This window comes from Perognathus longimembris, chromosome 2, assembly GCF_023159225.1.
Source record: "Perognathus longimembris pacificus isolate PPM17 chromosome 2, ASM2315922v1, whole genome shotgun sequence".
Lineage (NCBI taxonomy): Eukaryota > Metazoa > Chordata > Mammalia > Rodentia > Heteromyidae > Perognathus > Perognathus longimembris.
This window is the reverse complement of record NC_063162.1, coordinates 28,304,626-28,320,826: the sequence shown is the minus strand read 5'-3', so window position 1 is coordinate 28,320,826 and position 16,201 is coordinate 28,304,626. Positions and strand designations below refer to the sequence as shown.

At 41.5% G+C, this 16,201-nt stretch overlaps 1 protein-coding gene across 5 annotated transcripts in view; it reads right to left on the bottom strand.

Annotated features, from left to right (window-relative positions):
• Myof (myoferlin) overlaps positions 1 to 16,201 on the bottom strand; it is a 137,240-nt gene that overhangs the window by 37,221 nt on the left and 83,818 nt on the right. For all 5 annotated transcript variants that reach the window (XM_048338680.1, XM_048338683.1, XM_048338681.1 and 2 more), the window contains 9 exons: positions 15,994 to 16,139; positions 12,499 to 12,672; positions 9,698 to 9,806; positions 8,051 to 8,128; positions 6,266 to 6,447; positions 6,022 to 6,180; positions 5,825 to 5,923; positions 4,799 to 4,960; positions 3,669 to 3,834 (listed from right to left, as the gene is read on the bottom strand). In XM_048338680.1, coding sequence (XP_048194637.1) covers positions 3,669 to 3,834; positions 4,799 to 4,960; positions 5,825 to 5,923; positions 6,022 to 6,180; positions 6,266 to 6,447; positions 8,051 to 8,128; positions 9,698 to 9,806; positions 12,499 to 12,672; positions 15,994 to 16,139 — 1,275 coding nt within the window. The remainder of the gene's footprint in view (positions 1 to 3,668; positions 3,835 to 4,798; positions 4,961 to 5,824; positions 5,924 to 6,021; positions 6,181 to 6,265; positions 6,448 to 8,050; positions 8,129 to 9,697; positions 9,807 to 12,498; positions 12,673 to 15,993; positions 16,140 to 16,201) is intronic.

Below are 16,201 nucleotides of genomic sequence, written 5' to 3'. Positions count from 1 at the left end.
TCTTCTCTATCACTTTGCCACTTTACCATCCTCATACATACCATGCCCAAGGGATGGGAGCAAGTCACTCTGGGGGCTTCTAATATTAAGCCAACTAACATCCAACACCTTGACTCTGAGCCTATCATTTGTTCTTTGAACCAAGGAAGGGTTTATCTCAGTGCATCGTTTCAGAGGTTTCAGTCCATGGTCAGCTGGCTCTGTTGTTTGTGGGCCAGGGTAAGGTAGAAATCATAACAGAAAGGATATGGATGAGCAAGGTTGCTCACCTCTTCAGTGTCCAGAAAGCAGACAGAGACAGAGAGACATAGGGATAAAGAGACACAGATATAGAGAGGAATTTGGGGCAAGACACAGCCCCAGGATACACCTCAGTGACCTACTTCTTCCATTTAGGCCTCACTTCCTAAAATTTCCAGAATCTCCCTACCTAGCACAGCTGGAGATCAAACCCACAGTACAGGAGCCTGTGAGGGGATACTTTATATCCAAACCCTAGCATTCTATCCCTGGACCCCAAAGGCTTATGGCCATCTTATAATGCAAAAATTCATTTAATCTAGCTCCAACAGTCCCCATGGTTGGTTTTTTGGTTTTTTTTGGGTAACAGTTCCAACATCATTCAAACATTTAATTCCAAAGTCTCCTCTGAGACTCAAGGCAAATGCTTAGCTGTGAGGCCCTGGAAACTCAAAAAAGAAATTAAATGTTCTCAAGATAAAATGGCACAGGGTATTTCCACTACAAAAAAGAGGAGTGTCATAAGGGAGGACCCAACCAAAGCATGATGTGGGTCCTGGTTTCAGTCAAGAGAGCCTCACTCTTGGGCTAGCCATGGTTTCATCCTATAGCTTCCATCAGCAGACATCGCACATTCCTGCCATCTCAGCTATGTGGAGTCCCCACTGCATCTCCAGTTTCACCTTCAACGTGCCACACAGCGCCCTGCAGGGACACCTTCTGGCATCCTGAGACACAGTGCCTGGTCTCCACACTTTCCTTTGAAACCAGAGTGGATGTTTCCATGATCTTATCATGATTACATCTTTCATTATGCAAAACCAGTATCATGTAGACAGTGTCAGAGTCTGCCATCAGTCTAAACAGTGGCCAAGCCTCCTCGTCCAGGGTGACAATGGTCTCTGAGCACCTAGAGGGCTGAATGTGGAGGACACTCCCCACGGTGGCCCTATGTGGGCAGGTTAACCTAGACCTCTCTTCTCAAAGCAGAGTCTTTCGATGAGTTATAACCTTGAGCCTGCAGGAGTGAGGGTCCGGCCAGGTTCTCTCAAGTTCTTGGCTTCATTTTAATGGCCCTAATCTCTTCAACAACCACATACTCCTTGTCTACAACTTCAAAGGAGCTCCTTTTTCTGTCCAAACTGCCTCTTTTTCAACTCTTGCCACTCGGCTTTTTTGTCTCTGATCCCCACTATGAATCTAGCTAAAACCCAGCTATCAATAAATATACCACAGCCAGCCTGCATGCAGGCAATTCTGGGGTCCAAGGGCATTTTTGAAATCATTTCCTAAGAATATGTCAACTGTTTGGACCAAAGAACCTTGTCTTATAAAAGCAGGAGGAAAAACACTGGTAAAATATATTTTTTCATTTAGTAATCTCAAGTAAAACAATTCTTGCAGTTATATTAATACTTATTGTTATTTTTTTTAAATGTTGCTATTTTAGGCATCATCAGCTCCCAAAAGGTTTGGCATGGGTTTTTTTTGAGGAATATATGTAAAGTTTCTTTCAAATATGATTTTTTCTCTTTCTCTGAGATGGTTCATCCTGATTATTGACTTGATTGGATGAGAGACTCCAGAGATGACTAGATAATGGGGCTCTGACCTAATAGGTTAATCCACTGAAGGATTCAAAATCTGAATAGACTGTTGGGAAGTGGTAGAGTGGTGGAAGAGGAGCAGTAGAATAATGAAAGTGGGTCAATTGGGGCAGGTCTTAGAAGGGTACACCTTGCCCCAGTCGCTTCCTGTCTTACTCTACTTCCTGGCTGCCGTGAGGTAAACAGCTCTGCCCCATCACTCCTTCTACCATCATATTAACACCTCACCAGAGGCCCAGAAACATAGAACCAGCCTACGATAGACTGACAAACTGATGAGCCAGAAATAATTTCTTCCTTCAAGTTGATTTCTTTCAACTATTTTTCCATGGGTGATGGAACACTACCACACAGGGACATCACTACATACTCAGACTCACATAGCAGATGAATTTCATAGGCCCCATGAAATCAAAGCTAAACCTCATGAGAGTCTTAAATACAAGATGCGTTTTGGTCTTGACGCCATCAATTATAGCAGAATAGGGTGTATCAGTCCTCTGGGGTTTAATCCCATGAAGCCAAGGGTCCTGGGATCTTATGAACTAAAGTGACTAAAGCCCCAAACCTCTTACACAATACAGAAACATGCTAAGCAAAAGAACAAGTAACTATTGGGTAGGTAATAGCAAACTACTGTACCATTTATCATTGTTTATATCAGAAACCCAAGGTAAGCATTATGGTCCTGTTCTATCATTTACATGTTAATTATATGACCTAAGGCAAGTCATTTAATCTCTCTCTCTATGGATAATAACAAAATACACTTCAAATCATATCCTGACATTGATGTTATGCATTAATGAGGTAGGATTACAGGCTCCATATAATTCGAGGTAAAAATATCTTCCTCCAATGCTCATTGGGGAAGAGGGTGGTTCCTTGTAATCCAACATGGAAATATTTATCACACTGCGTTACACTATTCATTTTCTTGTTTGTTTTTGTTTTCACTGCTAAACTGTGTGTGTGCATGTGCGTGCGTGTGTGTGTGCATATGTATCATTATTGAGTCTGTGTGTTTGTGTGTGTGTGTGTGTGTGTGTGTGTGTGTGCATATGTATCATTATTGAGTCTTAAACTAAGGCTTGAACTTCTCTATTAGCTTTTTCACTTAAGGCCGGTCTTCTACCAGTTAAACCATACCTCCACCCTTCTGGGTTTTTGTTTTTGTTTTTCTTTTCCTGGTTAATTGGAGACATGAGTCTCTTGGCATTTGTCTGCCTAAGCTGGCTTTAAACCTCAGTCCTCAGTTCTCAGCCTCCTCAGTAGTTAGGATAACACAGAAGGACTCTACTTCAGCTGTAATTTGGTGCCTTACCATTGTTGGACTATTGTGTTCTTAGAACAAAGCTGTCTTGTTCCCATCAACCTCCTAAATATTTCCATCAATGAATACTATGCCCTGAATGGTCAACAGCTACTTGCTGAAGGTTGATGGGAATTACTTCATCCTGATCACTGATGCAGGAAAGCTGTCTTGGACTTTGAGGCTGTTTCTTGACAGGCAATGAGGCAAGCTCAGGAAACACTGAATATTTCCTCAGAAGATGCCTAAGGTTCATCCAGGAGTAGGACACTTCAGAGGTTAACCTCTTCCGTGACCAGGCTCCCCAAACTAGACCAGGATGACTGCCAACTCCAGCACTTGTTACCTGTTTCCTTGGGAAAGTTACTTAGCCCATTGTATATCAAACATTTCCTCTTCTACAGAATCTAGACAATGACTAATTCCCTTAGAAGGTTTGTAAAGATCAAGCCATGCCCTGCAGGAAAAGCCCTTCCCCCTACCCCAAGTAGATTGACAGGCATTTTTACCTTTCAGCTGTGGCACAATATCCTCCTTTCCTGCATAAGGGTCACAGCGAAAGCGGTCCAGGTGGTCAATGGTGCACTGGCCAACCACAGGCTTCCGCCCGAATGGCCTGTGGTCGATCACCTTGATCACCAGTGGAGGCATGTACAATTCTTCCTTAGGTAAGAACTAGGGAATTCCAAAGGTGAATATCATTTCTATATACAACACCCAAGAAAGATATCTTGGTTATTAAATTCTCCCAAGGATTCAACCCCAGGCATGGCCCTGGGGACTTCCAGGGGCTCAGAACTTAAGCATATCAGCTCTCAGCCGGGATGAGTAGAATCAAAACCTGGTTCTGCCACCATGAGCTACATGACTTTAGAATTCTCTCATCCCTCTCAGTCAGAGTAGGATTGGAGAATTTACATAAGTGAATTGTGTAAAATAATAGCTAGCTCACAGTCAGTGCCCTTTGCTAAGTCCTTGAGCTGAGTTTAGAAATGGTGGAGAAATAACTGTGAACCTTTCAGCTATGGGAGTTGTGTCGATGTTTGATGTTTCCTTCACGGTGCCTACAATCTGATGTCCCCTATGGCGTGGCCTGACTCAAGAACCATGGGCTATCCTAGGGGCTTGCTTGCAACTCACATATACATCTATCCCTTGCACAGGATAGAAGTTGGAATCCAGTGAGTGGCTTTCCTCACCTTTGCTGACCAAAGCTAGGTTCTAGACTAGGAAGTGTAAAGGTAGAGGAGGGATAGAGAGACACCAGAGTGAAAAGAGCAGCTCAGGGCTCTATATGCATTTGTTAGAGGAACAACTTGGGGCTGATATTAGCTCTTAGTGATCTAAGGTGATCAAAGGTCTCTAAAGTTGAATGGGCAAAGGTTACTGGAGAAGCAAGTATTAAGCACAAATACTTCTCTATCACTGAACTTGTTGGAAGCTTTCAGAAATGACAGTGTGAGATTCCAAGGGGGATAAACCAGTGGCAAGCTGGATATAAAACAAGGTCTGTCTATGTGTCTGTCTGTCTGTCTATCTATCTATATCATCATCTATCATCTACACACTTATCTATTTATGTCTCTCATAAAATCAGCTACTCATCACGTACAAGCTATTACAGAGTTGGGTACTGTACCACTTTCATGAAGAGAACGGAGCTTGGAAAGTTGGGTGTCTTCTTCAGGTTTTTGATGACCACAGACTCCACCCTTTCCCCGCCACACTCCACAACGAGACTGGGGGACGTGATGGAAGCCATCTGGTAGTTCTTCATGTTTCGTAGGCCCCAAGCTAGAATCTAGAAAAACACATGAAAGAGAACAGAAGGAAAAACTACATGGCAAAAACCTTACTTAGAAGGAAAAAGTCTGTGTGAATCACTTTGTAAATCTTTAAAATGAATTGATGCAGATTTGCCTGTAACATCTGTGAAGGTTTTCCTAGGAAACCTGAGGGTCAAGCAGAGAAAGGGCTTTTACCCTTTTCCTACTGCTTGGGCAGCAAAACAATCATGGCAGCTGAGTGTAGGAATGAAATCCTGGCTGTGCCATGGAGCAGCAAGGTGAACTCTAATCCATTTAGTCTCTCTACATCTGGGTACAATCAGCATTATCAGTGCAAGTGATAACTTTAAATACAAACTTCCTAACGCCAGGTCTGACACGCACCCATTCAAAACCGAGAGCTGTTGTTGAAAGCAACTTATGTCCACCTTTGAGAACTCCTAGCAACACATATGAAGAATGGTAATTTCAGAGTTACAACTGCTTATCTGGACAGAAATCTCAAGAGTAGGCAGATATGGTCCATTAAGCTACCTGGTTAATGTCACCTGTACCGGTCCTGGCTATTTAGCATATGACCACTGCGTTACTGCCTTCCTGCTCTCTACTTCTGCCTCACTCCCAGGCCCTCTCTGTACACACAGGCACTCTCTTCTGGGCCTCCTCCTCTCCAGTTCTCTAAGTTCCCAGCCCCCCCCCCCCCCCCCCCGCAATCTGCTGTTCTCAGTGAAGGAGATTTGGGATTCCCACAGTGATGCTAGAATTCACTTCTTGATATTCTTATAAGTCTTGTATTTCTACAGATAGGCTAAAGTTTTGGTGATATTCTCTATATGAAATCCATTGGACTTGATCAAATAAAACACAGCATAGCATACCTCAATAGCGGTGAGCTGAACCACAGGCCTGATCCCCTGGGGGACCATGTATAGATTGGGTGCCCTTTGAGAAGGAAGAATGGGAAGGTTGGAGCCATCCTGTGAAATAAACATGAGTGGTCATGCAAAGAGGACCTCGAGTTATTCATCATTGCAAGCAGCTAGAAGAATTCGTCAATGAGAAGGCAGCAGGGTACCTTATCCCTTAGAATCAGCTCTGCAGTCACAAGGACATCTCCACACGCCTTATCTCCATTCATGACTGGGTGCCACAGAAGTTTGGGAGTGATGTCCATTTCTGGGTTTAGTTTCACCAAAGGAGAGCAAATGCTTCGTCCTAAAAACTCATCTTTGCCCTAGAGACATGAAAGAATCCACCCTCAAATTCCGCTCCAAATCTCCAGCACTCCCAAGACACTTTAGAGATGCCAAATTACCTACCACTTGGTCGTTGTCAAAAAGTTCAATGATAACTTTGGGTGGGTTCTGTAGAACTGTCTGGGGTTCTCCATAGATCTCAACTTCATCAAATATAATTGTTTGGTCCCATGTGGGATTCAGGGTTGAGTGGATGATCTCTGTGGTTTTGCTTCGATGGAGGAAGGAGATATGAGCATATGGATCTAAGGACAGAAAGAGAACAACACAAGAGGGGCACCATGATGAGTCCAACTGACCAGTCCTCTCCCCACATTCTTGTCCTCTGCATACAATGTCCATGGACTCTCATCACCTACCTGGATTTTGGGGAAGGAGAAGGTAGGAGGGGTAGAGGGCATGTTGATTTTTTCAGGTGCACCATTAAGTTTTAGAAGCCCTTGATATGTGCTAAGGATTTCTTCTCTGGAGTATGTCCCCAGCAAGGTAAATTTTGGAACAGTCTTTCACAGTTATGATTAACAACAGTAAAGACTATGAATACAGTCAGACATACCTATGGTCAGCCCTACCTCCTACCCCTGTAGGATAACCCCGGGGGAAAATATTTAATCTTTTAATTTGGGTCCTCTCTTCCATGAAATGAAAATGACATCTATTTCCCCTTGTTGAGAATGGGATATTAAACAAAATGTAAAGTCTTAAGACAGAGCCTACCATCTAGGTAGTCACTGATAAATACTAGTTATCATCTTAGTTTCTATTGTCACTGGTAACCTGTTTATGCAGCAAGTGTTTATTGAATACCAGGTCTCAGGAGTGAAAAAGTTCACCGTGTCTGCACTTTGTGACAACAGAAAACTTTGTTTCTGTGTACTAATGAGTAGAGTGAAAGTAATCTAGTACCAAGAAGCAACCTTCTCCTACCCAATAAACAATACCAAACCTTCTTGTAGTTGCTAGGGTACAATGAAGTAATGATGTATAACCTGAAACTCGTGTATATGCCAATGGGATGCTTAGGGTTTTTTTTTTTAGCACTGTGGGAAGATTTCATTATCTTGGCTTTTATACTAATGTGAAATCTTACATGTCAAACTGCAAGAAATACACTGAGAGTTTTATGTAACTTTAGTCAAGAATTTTAGAAGCATTCTTTGACTTTTGGTGATAGAGTGCCCCCTGGTGGGGAGTATTTGAAAATGCCTCTCAAATGCATTTTAGAGATTGGTTATTTATTCTAGTCTATAGAGAACCAACTTTGGATCTGGTCTCATTTGTGTTCAAAAATACTGGTTCATATTTATGCTGGGAAAACAACTTTAGAATAGGTGTGAGCACGAATTTGTGTCAGAAAAATTTCTCTGCTGGAAGACAGCTCCCAAAGCAGAAAGTCCCCAACACCCCAGGTGGTCCCTGAACTATACATATGATTCCACAGACAACAGCACAAACTCTGGTGCTACAGGCTGATGGGGGAATGTGTCATATTTTGTCGCCTTTATAGAACTACACAAAAAAGAGGTAAAGGCTCTTAATTCACTAAGTGCACTCTCGGGTCCAAGATTGAAATATAGCTATGTGTGCAAATGGAAAACAGAAGTTGCTCTTTTTGGTGATTACTTTTATATTAGTCCATTATTAGTAGTTAAAGGGTAACATACCTGCTGGGTATCTCAGCACCCAGCCCCAGTGTGTAGATTAGGCAATAATTCTTTACCTAATGGCTAAGTCATATTCTTCAAGTATATCAAACTAGTCTCAGTATAAAAAGGGTTCTACTTGATGAAGAGTAGACTCAAGCTGGTCTATGGCATGATAGAATCACAGGGGTTTATTTTTCTTTACCTGAAAAACTATCTTTGTCCAAAGCCATCAGGTTTCTGGCTTGGTAGATATAGCAGCGCAGATGGTAGATGTAGACTCCTAAAAAAGAATAAGATGGAGGTTACACACTAGGAATATAGCATTGCAAGCCCCTATCTTTCTGGAATAGTCAGATGTAATCATCCATTTGTAATGTGGCCTTGTTGTGTATGTTACCCACCCATTAGACCCAGTGATCAGACCAACTGATGGGCTGTGATGTGCAGTGCTTGTGTTAATTAGTCCTTTAAGCATTGCCCCAAATGCAAAAGTAATGATACTATCAATTTTATTACAGTACATTTCTACCATTGTTCTATAGTATTATTGGTTACTATTGTTAACCTGTTACTGCATCCAATTTATAAACTTGATTATGGATGTGTATGTATAAGGAAAAGGGTAGTGTGTTGTGTATTTACTGAGGGCCCTCAAATAGACCTTCCGTCGATAAGGGAAGATTACTATACTCTTTAAAGTACTATCTTCTGTATGTGGTAGTGCATACCTCAAATTCTAGTACTTGGGAGGTTAAGGAAGGAGATTTTAAAGTTTAAGGCCAGCCTGGGCTACATAGCAAAACCTTGTCTCAAAACCAATTACATATCCAGATAATATAACAATAACATAACATAATACAAATACTCTAAATTCCAGTGCAAATGTGTCAATCAGGAGAACATCAGCCCTGTTATAAACTACTTAGATTAGGGTACTGCTTGTCACCACAAATCTTTAAAACAAAACTGGGCCTCCAACAGTCATAGACAGAGCTGTCTAGATTACTGTAGCACTAGACCATGAATACAATTATTTGTTAAGAGTTTGACATTTAAAATATCATATTCCTCTTTCTTATACAAGTGCACACGCACATATGCACACACACACACCACTACCACCACTACCACCACTCCAGACACCCAAACACATAATTTGAGATCACAGAGCATTGTGACTAAATATACAGATTCTGGGATGCTGACTGTTTGAATTCAAATCCCATCTCTAGTGCTCATAAATGGTAAGAACCTGGACAGACTATATAATCCTCCTGTTCATAGTTTCAGCGTCTGTAAAATGGAGACAATAAGAGCACCTCCTTGCCAGGGTTGTTTTGGAGTTCAAGTTACATTAATATACAGTGCCTAGCACATATTAAGATCCAATGTACCTGTTTTCTATTATCGTCATAGCACAGAGTAGATCTACCTTGTTCCAAAATTCCTGAAGGCTTTCATTAAAATCAACCATGGTTTTCTTATTTTATTATTATTACTCTTGTGTGGTACTAGAGATTGAAACTAGGGCCTCATGCATGCTAGGCAAATACCCTACCACTGAGCTATATATCTCCAGTTCTCAAATTAGTAGCCTTTTTCTCATAATTAAAATGATAATCTGGGAAGGGGGCTTAGTTGATAGTATAAGTGTGTATCAGACAGACTGTATTTAAAATCAGTGATTTAACCACCCAAATACAATGTAATTTTTAAAACCATGTTTTTTAAAAAGTGAAGAAATTGAAAGTCATGTTCAGATGAAGATTCTATTTCATTTGATGATTCAAAGAGTTTCCTTGCAATAAACATCCCAGAAGCAGACTTCCCAGATTCACTGGCAACTTACTGTCAAAGTTACAAGACACAATGGGTGTGTTTGCCCCAAACACAGTGGTGGCGGTGTGCTTCTGTTTCTCCTTGCTCCTCTCATCTCCATCTTCACTGGTATCAGCGCCCTGAAGGAGGAGGGAGAGAAACAAGGTATCATGGGCTACACATAAACTAGTCAAGAGACTACAACCACACACAAATAAAGCAAATGATGTGATAACTTTTAAGAGAGGTTTTTATCCTGCTGAGTGGTCAGCAGATAACTGTGCACAAGCACCCGACCACCTGAGGAGGGAAGGGCCAGCTCTTATAAACATTGTGTGTATGAATTTGTATACATGGCAGATGGATTAATGGGCTGTGGTTTTATAAATCACCTATATAGTCTGCATACTTCTGGTTCGTGCTTGCTATTCTCTGGAGAAAGAAAGTAAATTACTGTGTTGTCTGCCAAGGATCAACAAGTGAATTATCTGCATGGTCACTGCAAGGCTGAGAGTGCCCCACCCTCTGACACCTCCCCGGGCAGATGCCCACACAACCCAGAAAATACACTCGGAACTCTGGGCCACAAGGACAAAAGGACCGTGAACAAAGAGCACTCGGGGGCCACCCCAAGGCGCTGCTGCTGGGATACTCCAAGAACTTCACACTGGAGCTCTTTGCTCCTGTCACTGTTTTCCCTTAGGGCCTATTTTGAATGCCTTTTTCTGAATATATAGCTATTTCTTCTGGGCTAGAAGCCAGGTTTAAACCCTATTTTCTCAGAAATGTGGGTTTGGTGACTTTATAGACACTAGTACACATTGCAGAATTTATCCGATTTGGAAAAGGCACCAGCTGTGCTTTCAGAGTAAGGACTGAGCAGTTGTGCCCACTGCCTCCTTGTGTAGGAAAGCCAGCAATTTTGCGGCCTGTCTCGTGCACTAACGCACTGACCGGTGCAATTATACCTCATTCTCACCAACAGCAGATTCACAGCAACATTGAAAAATAGTTCATGTCCTTAGATTAGATTGTAAGCCTACCGGGCAGGTACTGTGTCAAATGTTTTGGGTGGCACTTATCACATTGTTAAAGCTCAATAAATGTTCAACAGTAAAAAAAAAAAAAAAAAAGAGAGAGAGAGGTTTTATCATGCAATCATTCTATTTCTCAACATACATAAGGTTCAAGACAGCAAGTGACTCGAAGCCACTTGGCTGGAAAACAAAAGCCACTGTCAAAGCCAATCCTTCTCCTTCAAGTCCAGGTTAAAAAAAAAAAATCTACCAAGGATAAGACAGAGTGAAGACTGTGTTCAAAGACCCTGCCATAGTTGACTGCTCTCCCAGGCTGAGAGCGCAACAGTGCTGATTCGATAAAGATTATCTATCACCATCCCTAAAGAACAGGAAATTATATGGTTGATAGGAAATGCAAAAACTGAAAGATAAAAAGTTATAATAACAGTTTATATTTTCTGATTATTTTATCTCCATTTATTAAATTTGTGGAAAATCTTTGTAGATAGTCTAATTGAAAGCTAAAACTAGGTCCTAAAGTAATGTAAACATAGAAAGCACAAATATACTTGAATATTGCTTATACAATTATGTGAATAGAAGAGTCACATATTATGATAATTAGTTTGTGATATTTAAAAAAGTAACTTTTTTAAAGAAGGTATAAGCTGCATATATAACTCAGGAGATCTTTCTTATATTTCAAGAAAAGGTTATAAAATATAAAGTTTTGTAGAGAAGAATTGTCAAACATTAATAAGGAAAAAAATTCTCACTTTGTGTGAAGTGGGAGAATGAAAATGACATTGTTCCTTCTGCCAGTTTCATGTCTGATTGGAAGACTACCCTTGATTTAAAGATAGATGCCACTGTATAGTGTGTATGTTATTACACAAATGTCAGATAAGACTGCAGGACCATTTTTGTTATAAATTCTTAATATTGAGTCTTACACTTTTGAATGTTAGAAACATTGAAAAACCATTTTTAACCTCAGCTAACAAAAATAAACATTCTGAACAGAAAAAAAATGTGCAGGATAAGACATAAAGTATTAAAGCCTACCTACTCAAGAAGCTGAGATCTGAGGATCCTGGTTTGAAGTCAGTCCAGGCAGGAAAGTCCACAGGACTCCTATCTCCAATTAACTAGCAACAGGCTAGAAATGGAGGTGTTTCTCAAGGGGGTAGAACACCAGCCTTGAGCTTTTGAAAAAGCTAAGAGTGGGCACCTGGTTCAAACTCAGAACTCCGCCTACCTCTACCCCCACCCCCAAGAAGCAGAGGATTCCAAGGAAGGGAAGAAGTCAGGTGGTGCATGCCTATCACCCTAGCTACTTGAGAGGCTGAAATCTGGAGGGTCATGGTTAATGCTAGCCGGGAAATTGTATCTCAACCAATACTTGTCTTTTCCTTTTGTGAGCCACCCTTCTGCTTTCTTCCCCATTGCCACTGTATAGTTTATTTGTTTTTGTTTTGTTTTGTTAGTTGAATAGTTACAATTTCCAAGGAACCTACGTTTGGGATCTTGGTTAATGTGTTACCTGAAAGAACAGATATATGTTGAGAATCCTGGGGTAACAAGTGTGCTGGTAGTAGTATTTCTTAGAGGCAGTGATGTTGCTGGCATGTTTATTCTACAGGAACTATTGAACACCGAGGACATGTGGGGACATGTGGCTTTCCCTCCACAATTAACAGTCTTAGAGCACTGGAGGTACAGGAACCTTTATGGGGTTGGCGATATTTGCATCAAATATTCAGATGTTTTCTTTATAACACCGTGATTTGTTCTTTGGCTTCTGATTACTTACAAGAGCACCTTCGAGTTTGAAGATGGCAGCGGCACCATGGGTTTCTGAAGGCGCCATTTTCCTCCTCCAGCGTCTCCGGCGAAAGGCGTCTGAACTACGCTGCCTCCAGTGAAACTTCCAGCCAATGAAAGAAGCATACTCCCAGCCCTCCCGGTCTTCGTATTCTTCGATAGCCTAAAATAGAAGGAAAACGTGTGTGTGTGTATGTGTATGCATGTGTGCACATGCTTGAACTAAGGCTTGACCTCAAGGCCTGGCACTGTCCCTAAACTTTTTTTATTAAATTTTATTGACAAGCGATGTACAGAGGGGGTACAGTTACATAAGAAGGTAGTGAGTACCTTTCTTGTCTTACTTGTTACATCCTCCTTCATTTTTCTTTCCCTTCCCTAGTTCAGATAAGCATATATACAAGATCCAGTGTACCAAAATCATATACAGTGACCACAAGGGATATGCCAAAAGAAATTCACCTAGTACATTAAACATAATGACAACAATAAAAATCCTTCTGTTTCCATCTCTTGGAGTTCATTTTTCTTAGCCTTATCTTATATAATCACATGTACATAGGTGTTGAGCTATTATGATCCTCTGATAGGTCTATCCTAGACCTTTTTATGTTTATTTAGTAATTGTTGGGTTTTAGAGGCATACTGTAAAGTTGCTGACCAAAACACGTGGAAATACCATTTGAAAAGAAGTTTGTCATTTTATAGACATGAACTCTACAGTTCTTCCCCACCGCCCGCCCCCCTCCCCCAACAACCACATATCAGGGAGACCACGCGCCTTTGTTCTCTGTGTTCTAGGCTTGTCTTGCTCAACATTATGTGTTCAAGATCTGACCATTTCCCTGTGAATGCCATTATTTTTATCATTTCTAATCGCTATGTAGTATTTCATTGTGTACAGGTACCACTTTTTGTTTTTGATCCTTTCATCTGTAGTGTCCCTGAACTTTTTGCTCGAGGCTGGTGCTCTACCACTTGAGCCACAGGCTCCATTTCTAGCATTTTGGGTGATTAGTTGGAGATAAAAGTCTCAAGGACTGTCCTGTTGGGTCTGGTTTCCAACTGCAATCTCAAATCTCAACCTCCTGAGTAGCTAGGATTACAGGTGGGAGCCACATCAAAAGTAAAACTTTTCATGATAATAATAATATTCCTTGTACTGATAACACAAATCACTGGGTGAGTCAACCAATAGATAGTAATAAAAATATGCTTTGTTGATACTAGAAGCTAAGGACAAAGCAAAGAAAACAGAAGCTGAGAGCTGGTGGTTCACACCTGTAATCCTAGCTACTTGGGAGACTGAGATCTGAGGATCCTGGTTTGAAGTTAGCCCAGGCAGGAATTTAAGTGAGACTCTTATCTCCAATTAGCTTCCAAAAAGCCAGAAACGGAGGTATGGCTCAAGTGGTAGTGAACCAGAAAAAGGTAAGTGAGAGCGTGAGGCCCTGAATTCAAGCCCTAATGGCAGAATAAAAAACAAACAAACAAACAAAACAGACTGGAGGGGCTGAGAATGTGGCTTAGTGGTAGAGTGCTTGCCTAGCATGCATGAAGCCCTGGGTTGGATTCCTCAGCACCACATAAACAGAAAAGGCTGGAAGCAGTGCTATGGCTCAAGTGGTAGAGTGCCAGCCTTGAGCAAAAGAAACTCAGGAACAGTGGCCAGGCTCTGAGTTCAAGCCCTAGGACTGGCAAAAAAAAAAAAAACAACAACAACAACAAAAAACAAACAAACAAACAAAAACAACCAAAATCCCAAAACAACAGACTGAATCTCTGCCTTTGCAGAGCTGTCAGGCTGTGGGAAACAGAAGTGAAGTGGGTAATTACAGAGCAGAGAGATGGAGTGTACTGTGGGCGTGTCCCCAGGAGGGATCTCCCATGCAGACAGGGGGTGGGGCAAAGCAAGCAGATTATTTTGCAGATTGCCTTCTGCTGTCTCACTCCATCAGTTCATAAGAGCATTGCTATTGTGATACAGTTTGGAAAAACATTGATGACCCCCCTCTTTCAAGGTTTAAATGCCTTGCCTAAGCTAAGTGTTGCCATATAGCTAATAATTTAAATGGCAGATCAGAGTATATTGCTTCTGTCATAACTAACAAGCATAGTACTTTTGTGCTTTGATATTATTTCTATGTAAAGGATCTCAACTTTCAGTAGTTTATTCTATTCCTTCTGTGCCTACTGTGTGACCGAGATGATGTTAAAGGCTGAGGAAGCAATACATTTGGAATTCTTCTTACCATTAAACTAACCTTTTACTGGCTGAGATTTTACTTAAATAGCTTACAACTTTGACTTTTTACTCAAATAAACAAAAGATCCAAGTTAGTACTTTTTTTTTCAGTGCTGTGAATTAAACCCAGGGCCTCATGCATGTTAGGCAAGTGTTCTACCAATGAGCCACATCCCCAACCCCTAATCATAATCTTATAACTGACCCCATAATAGTGCTAACAGTGACAGTGAAATTTCACATAGCCAGGAATGAGGAAGGTTGGGGAATAGGAATAAAGTCTTGTGTGATAGAAATGTGCCAGTCCTAGGTCTTCTGACTGGGGCCTTTTCCCATCATGCTGGTCTTCTTATGTGGAAGAAGAAAGTCAAGCACTTCAGAAACTTCTTACTTACTCCATCCAGGATACCTTGATAGCCTAGATCTCATTCATTCACCAGCTCCTTCATTCTACTTACTGTTGGGAACAAGCTCCTGAGCTAGTGAAGAAGATACAAAGATAACAGCTCCACTGAATAAAAAATAACATTGAAACACCTACTAGAATTAGGCCTTAGGGCAACAGAGAGATTTTCCTCTTCCAACTTAGTCTAACCTGTGTTCAGAGGACAGCTCCATGCCACGATGCTTGTCTTAGAGCAAGTCTATGTAATCTCTGTGTGCATTGTCTATGGAAAGCCAGGTCTTGCAGACTGTGGGTGAGGGATATGCCATAACTAGCACTCATAGAAGGCACATAAAATACATTACTCCTTGTGATGGTTCTGAGTATTATAATCCTGCTTCATTGATTATTCCATTGCAAGTCACACAACAACCTAGTTACATGAATATAAAAATAGCATTCCCATTTTGCAGATGAGAAAGGAAGTAGTTAGGATTGGAATCCTTTGGCATCTTGTCCTAAGTCGTGATCTATTGCCACTACTATATTTTGCTGCCAGGACAATGGCAGTGTCTGTTACTACCTATTTAGCCTGCCTTGGCATCACCAGGAGGACTTGCTTAAATCCAGCTGGCTGGCCCCCACTCCAGAGGTTCTAAGTCAGTAGGATGAGGGTGAGGGCACATCCAACAAATTCCCAGGGGATGATGCGGTGGCTGGGGGGTGGGGGTTAGGTGCACTTTGAGAACCCCCACAGAATCAGGCCTTGATTTTCAGAAGTGGCCTCCTTAACTGAAACTTGGTGCTCTGAAAGGCAGAGCCCCCAGCCCAGCTGCCATCCATTCTCCACTCACCCTTGCAGTACTTGAAGGTGTCTGTGTCAAGTCTTTCTTGCGTTTTCGGACCAGCCTTCGCCGTCTATGAGTGTGATACATTTTCTCTGCTGCAACCCAGGCCTTGGGCTTATTGTCAGGAGGAACAGTAATTCCATACTCCCAGCCTGGAACAGAATTTGTGAACGGGGACATACATCAGCAAATAACTTTCCAGGACATACTCAGC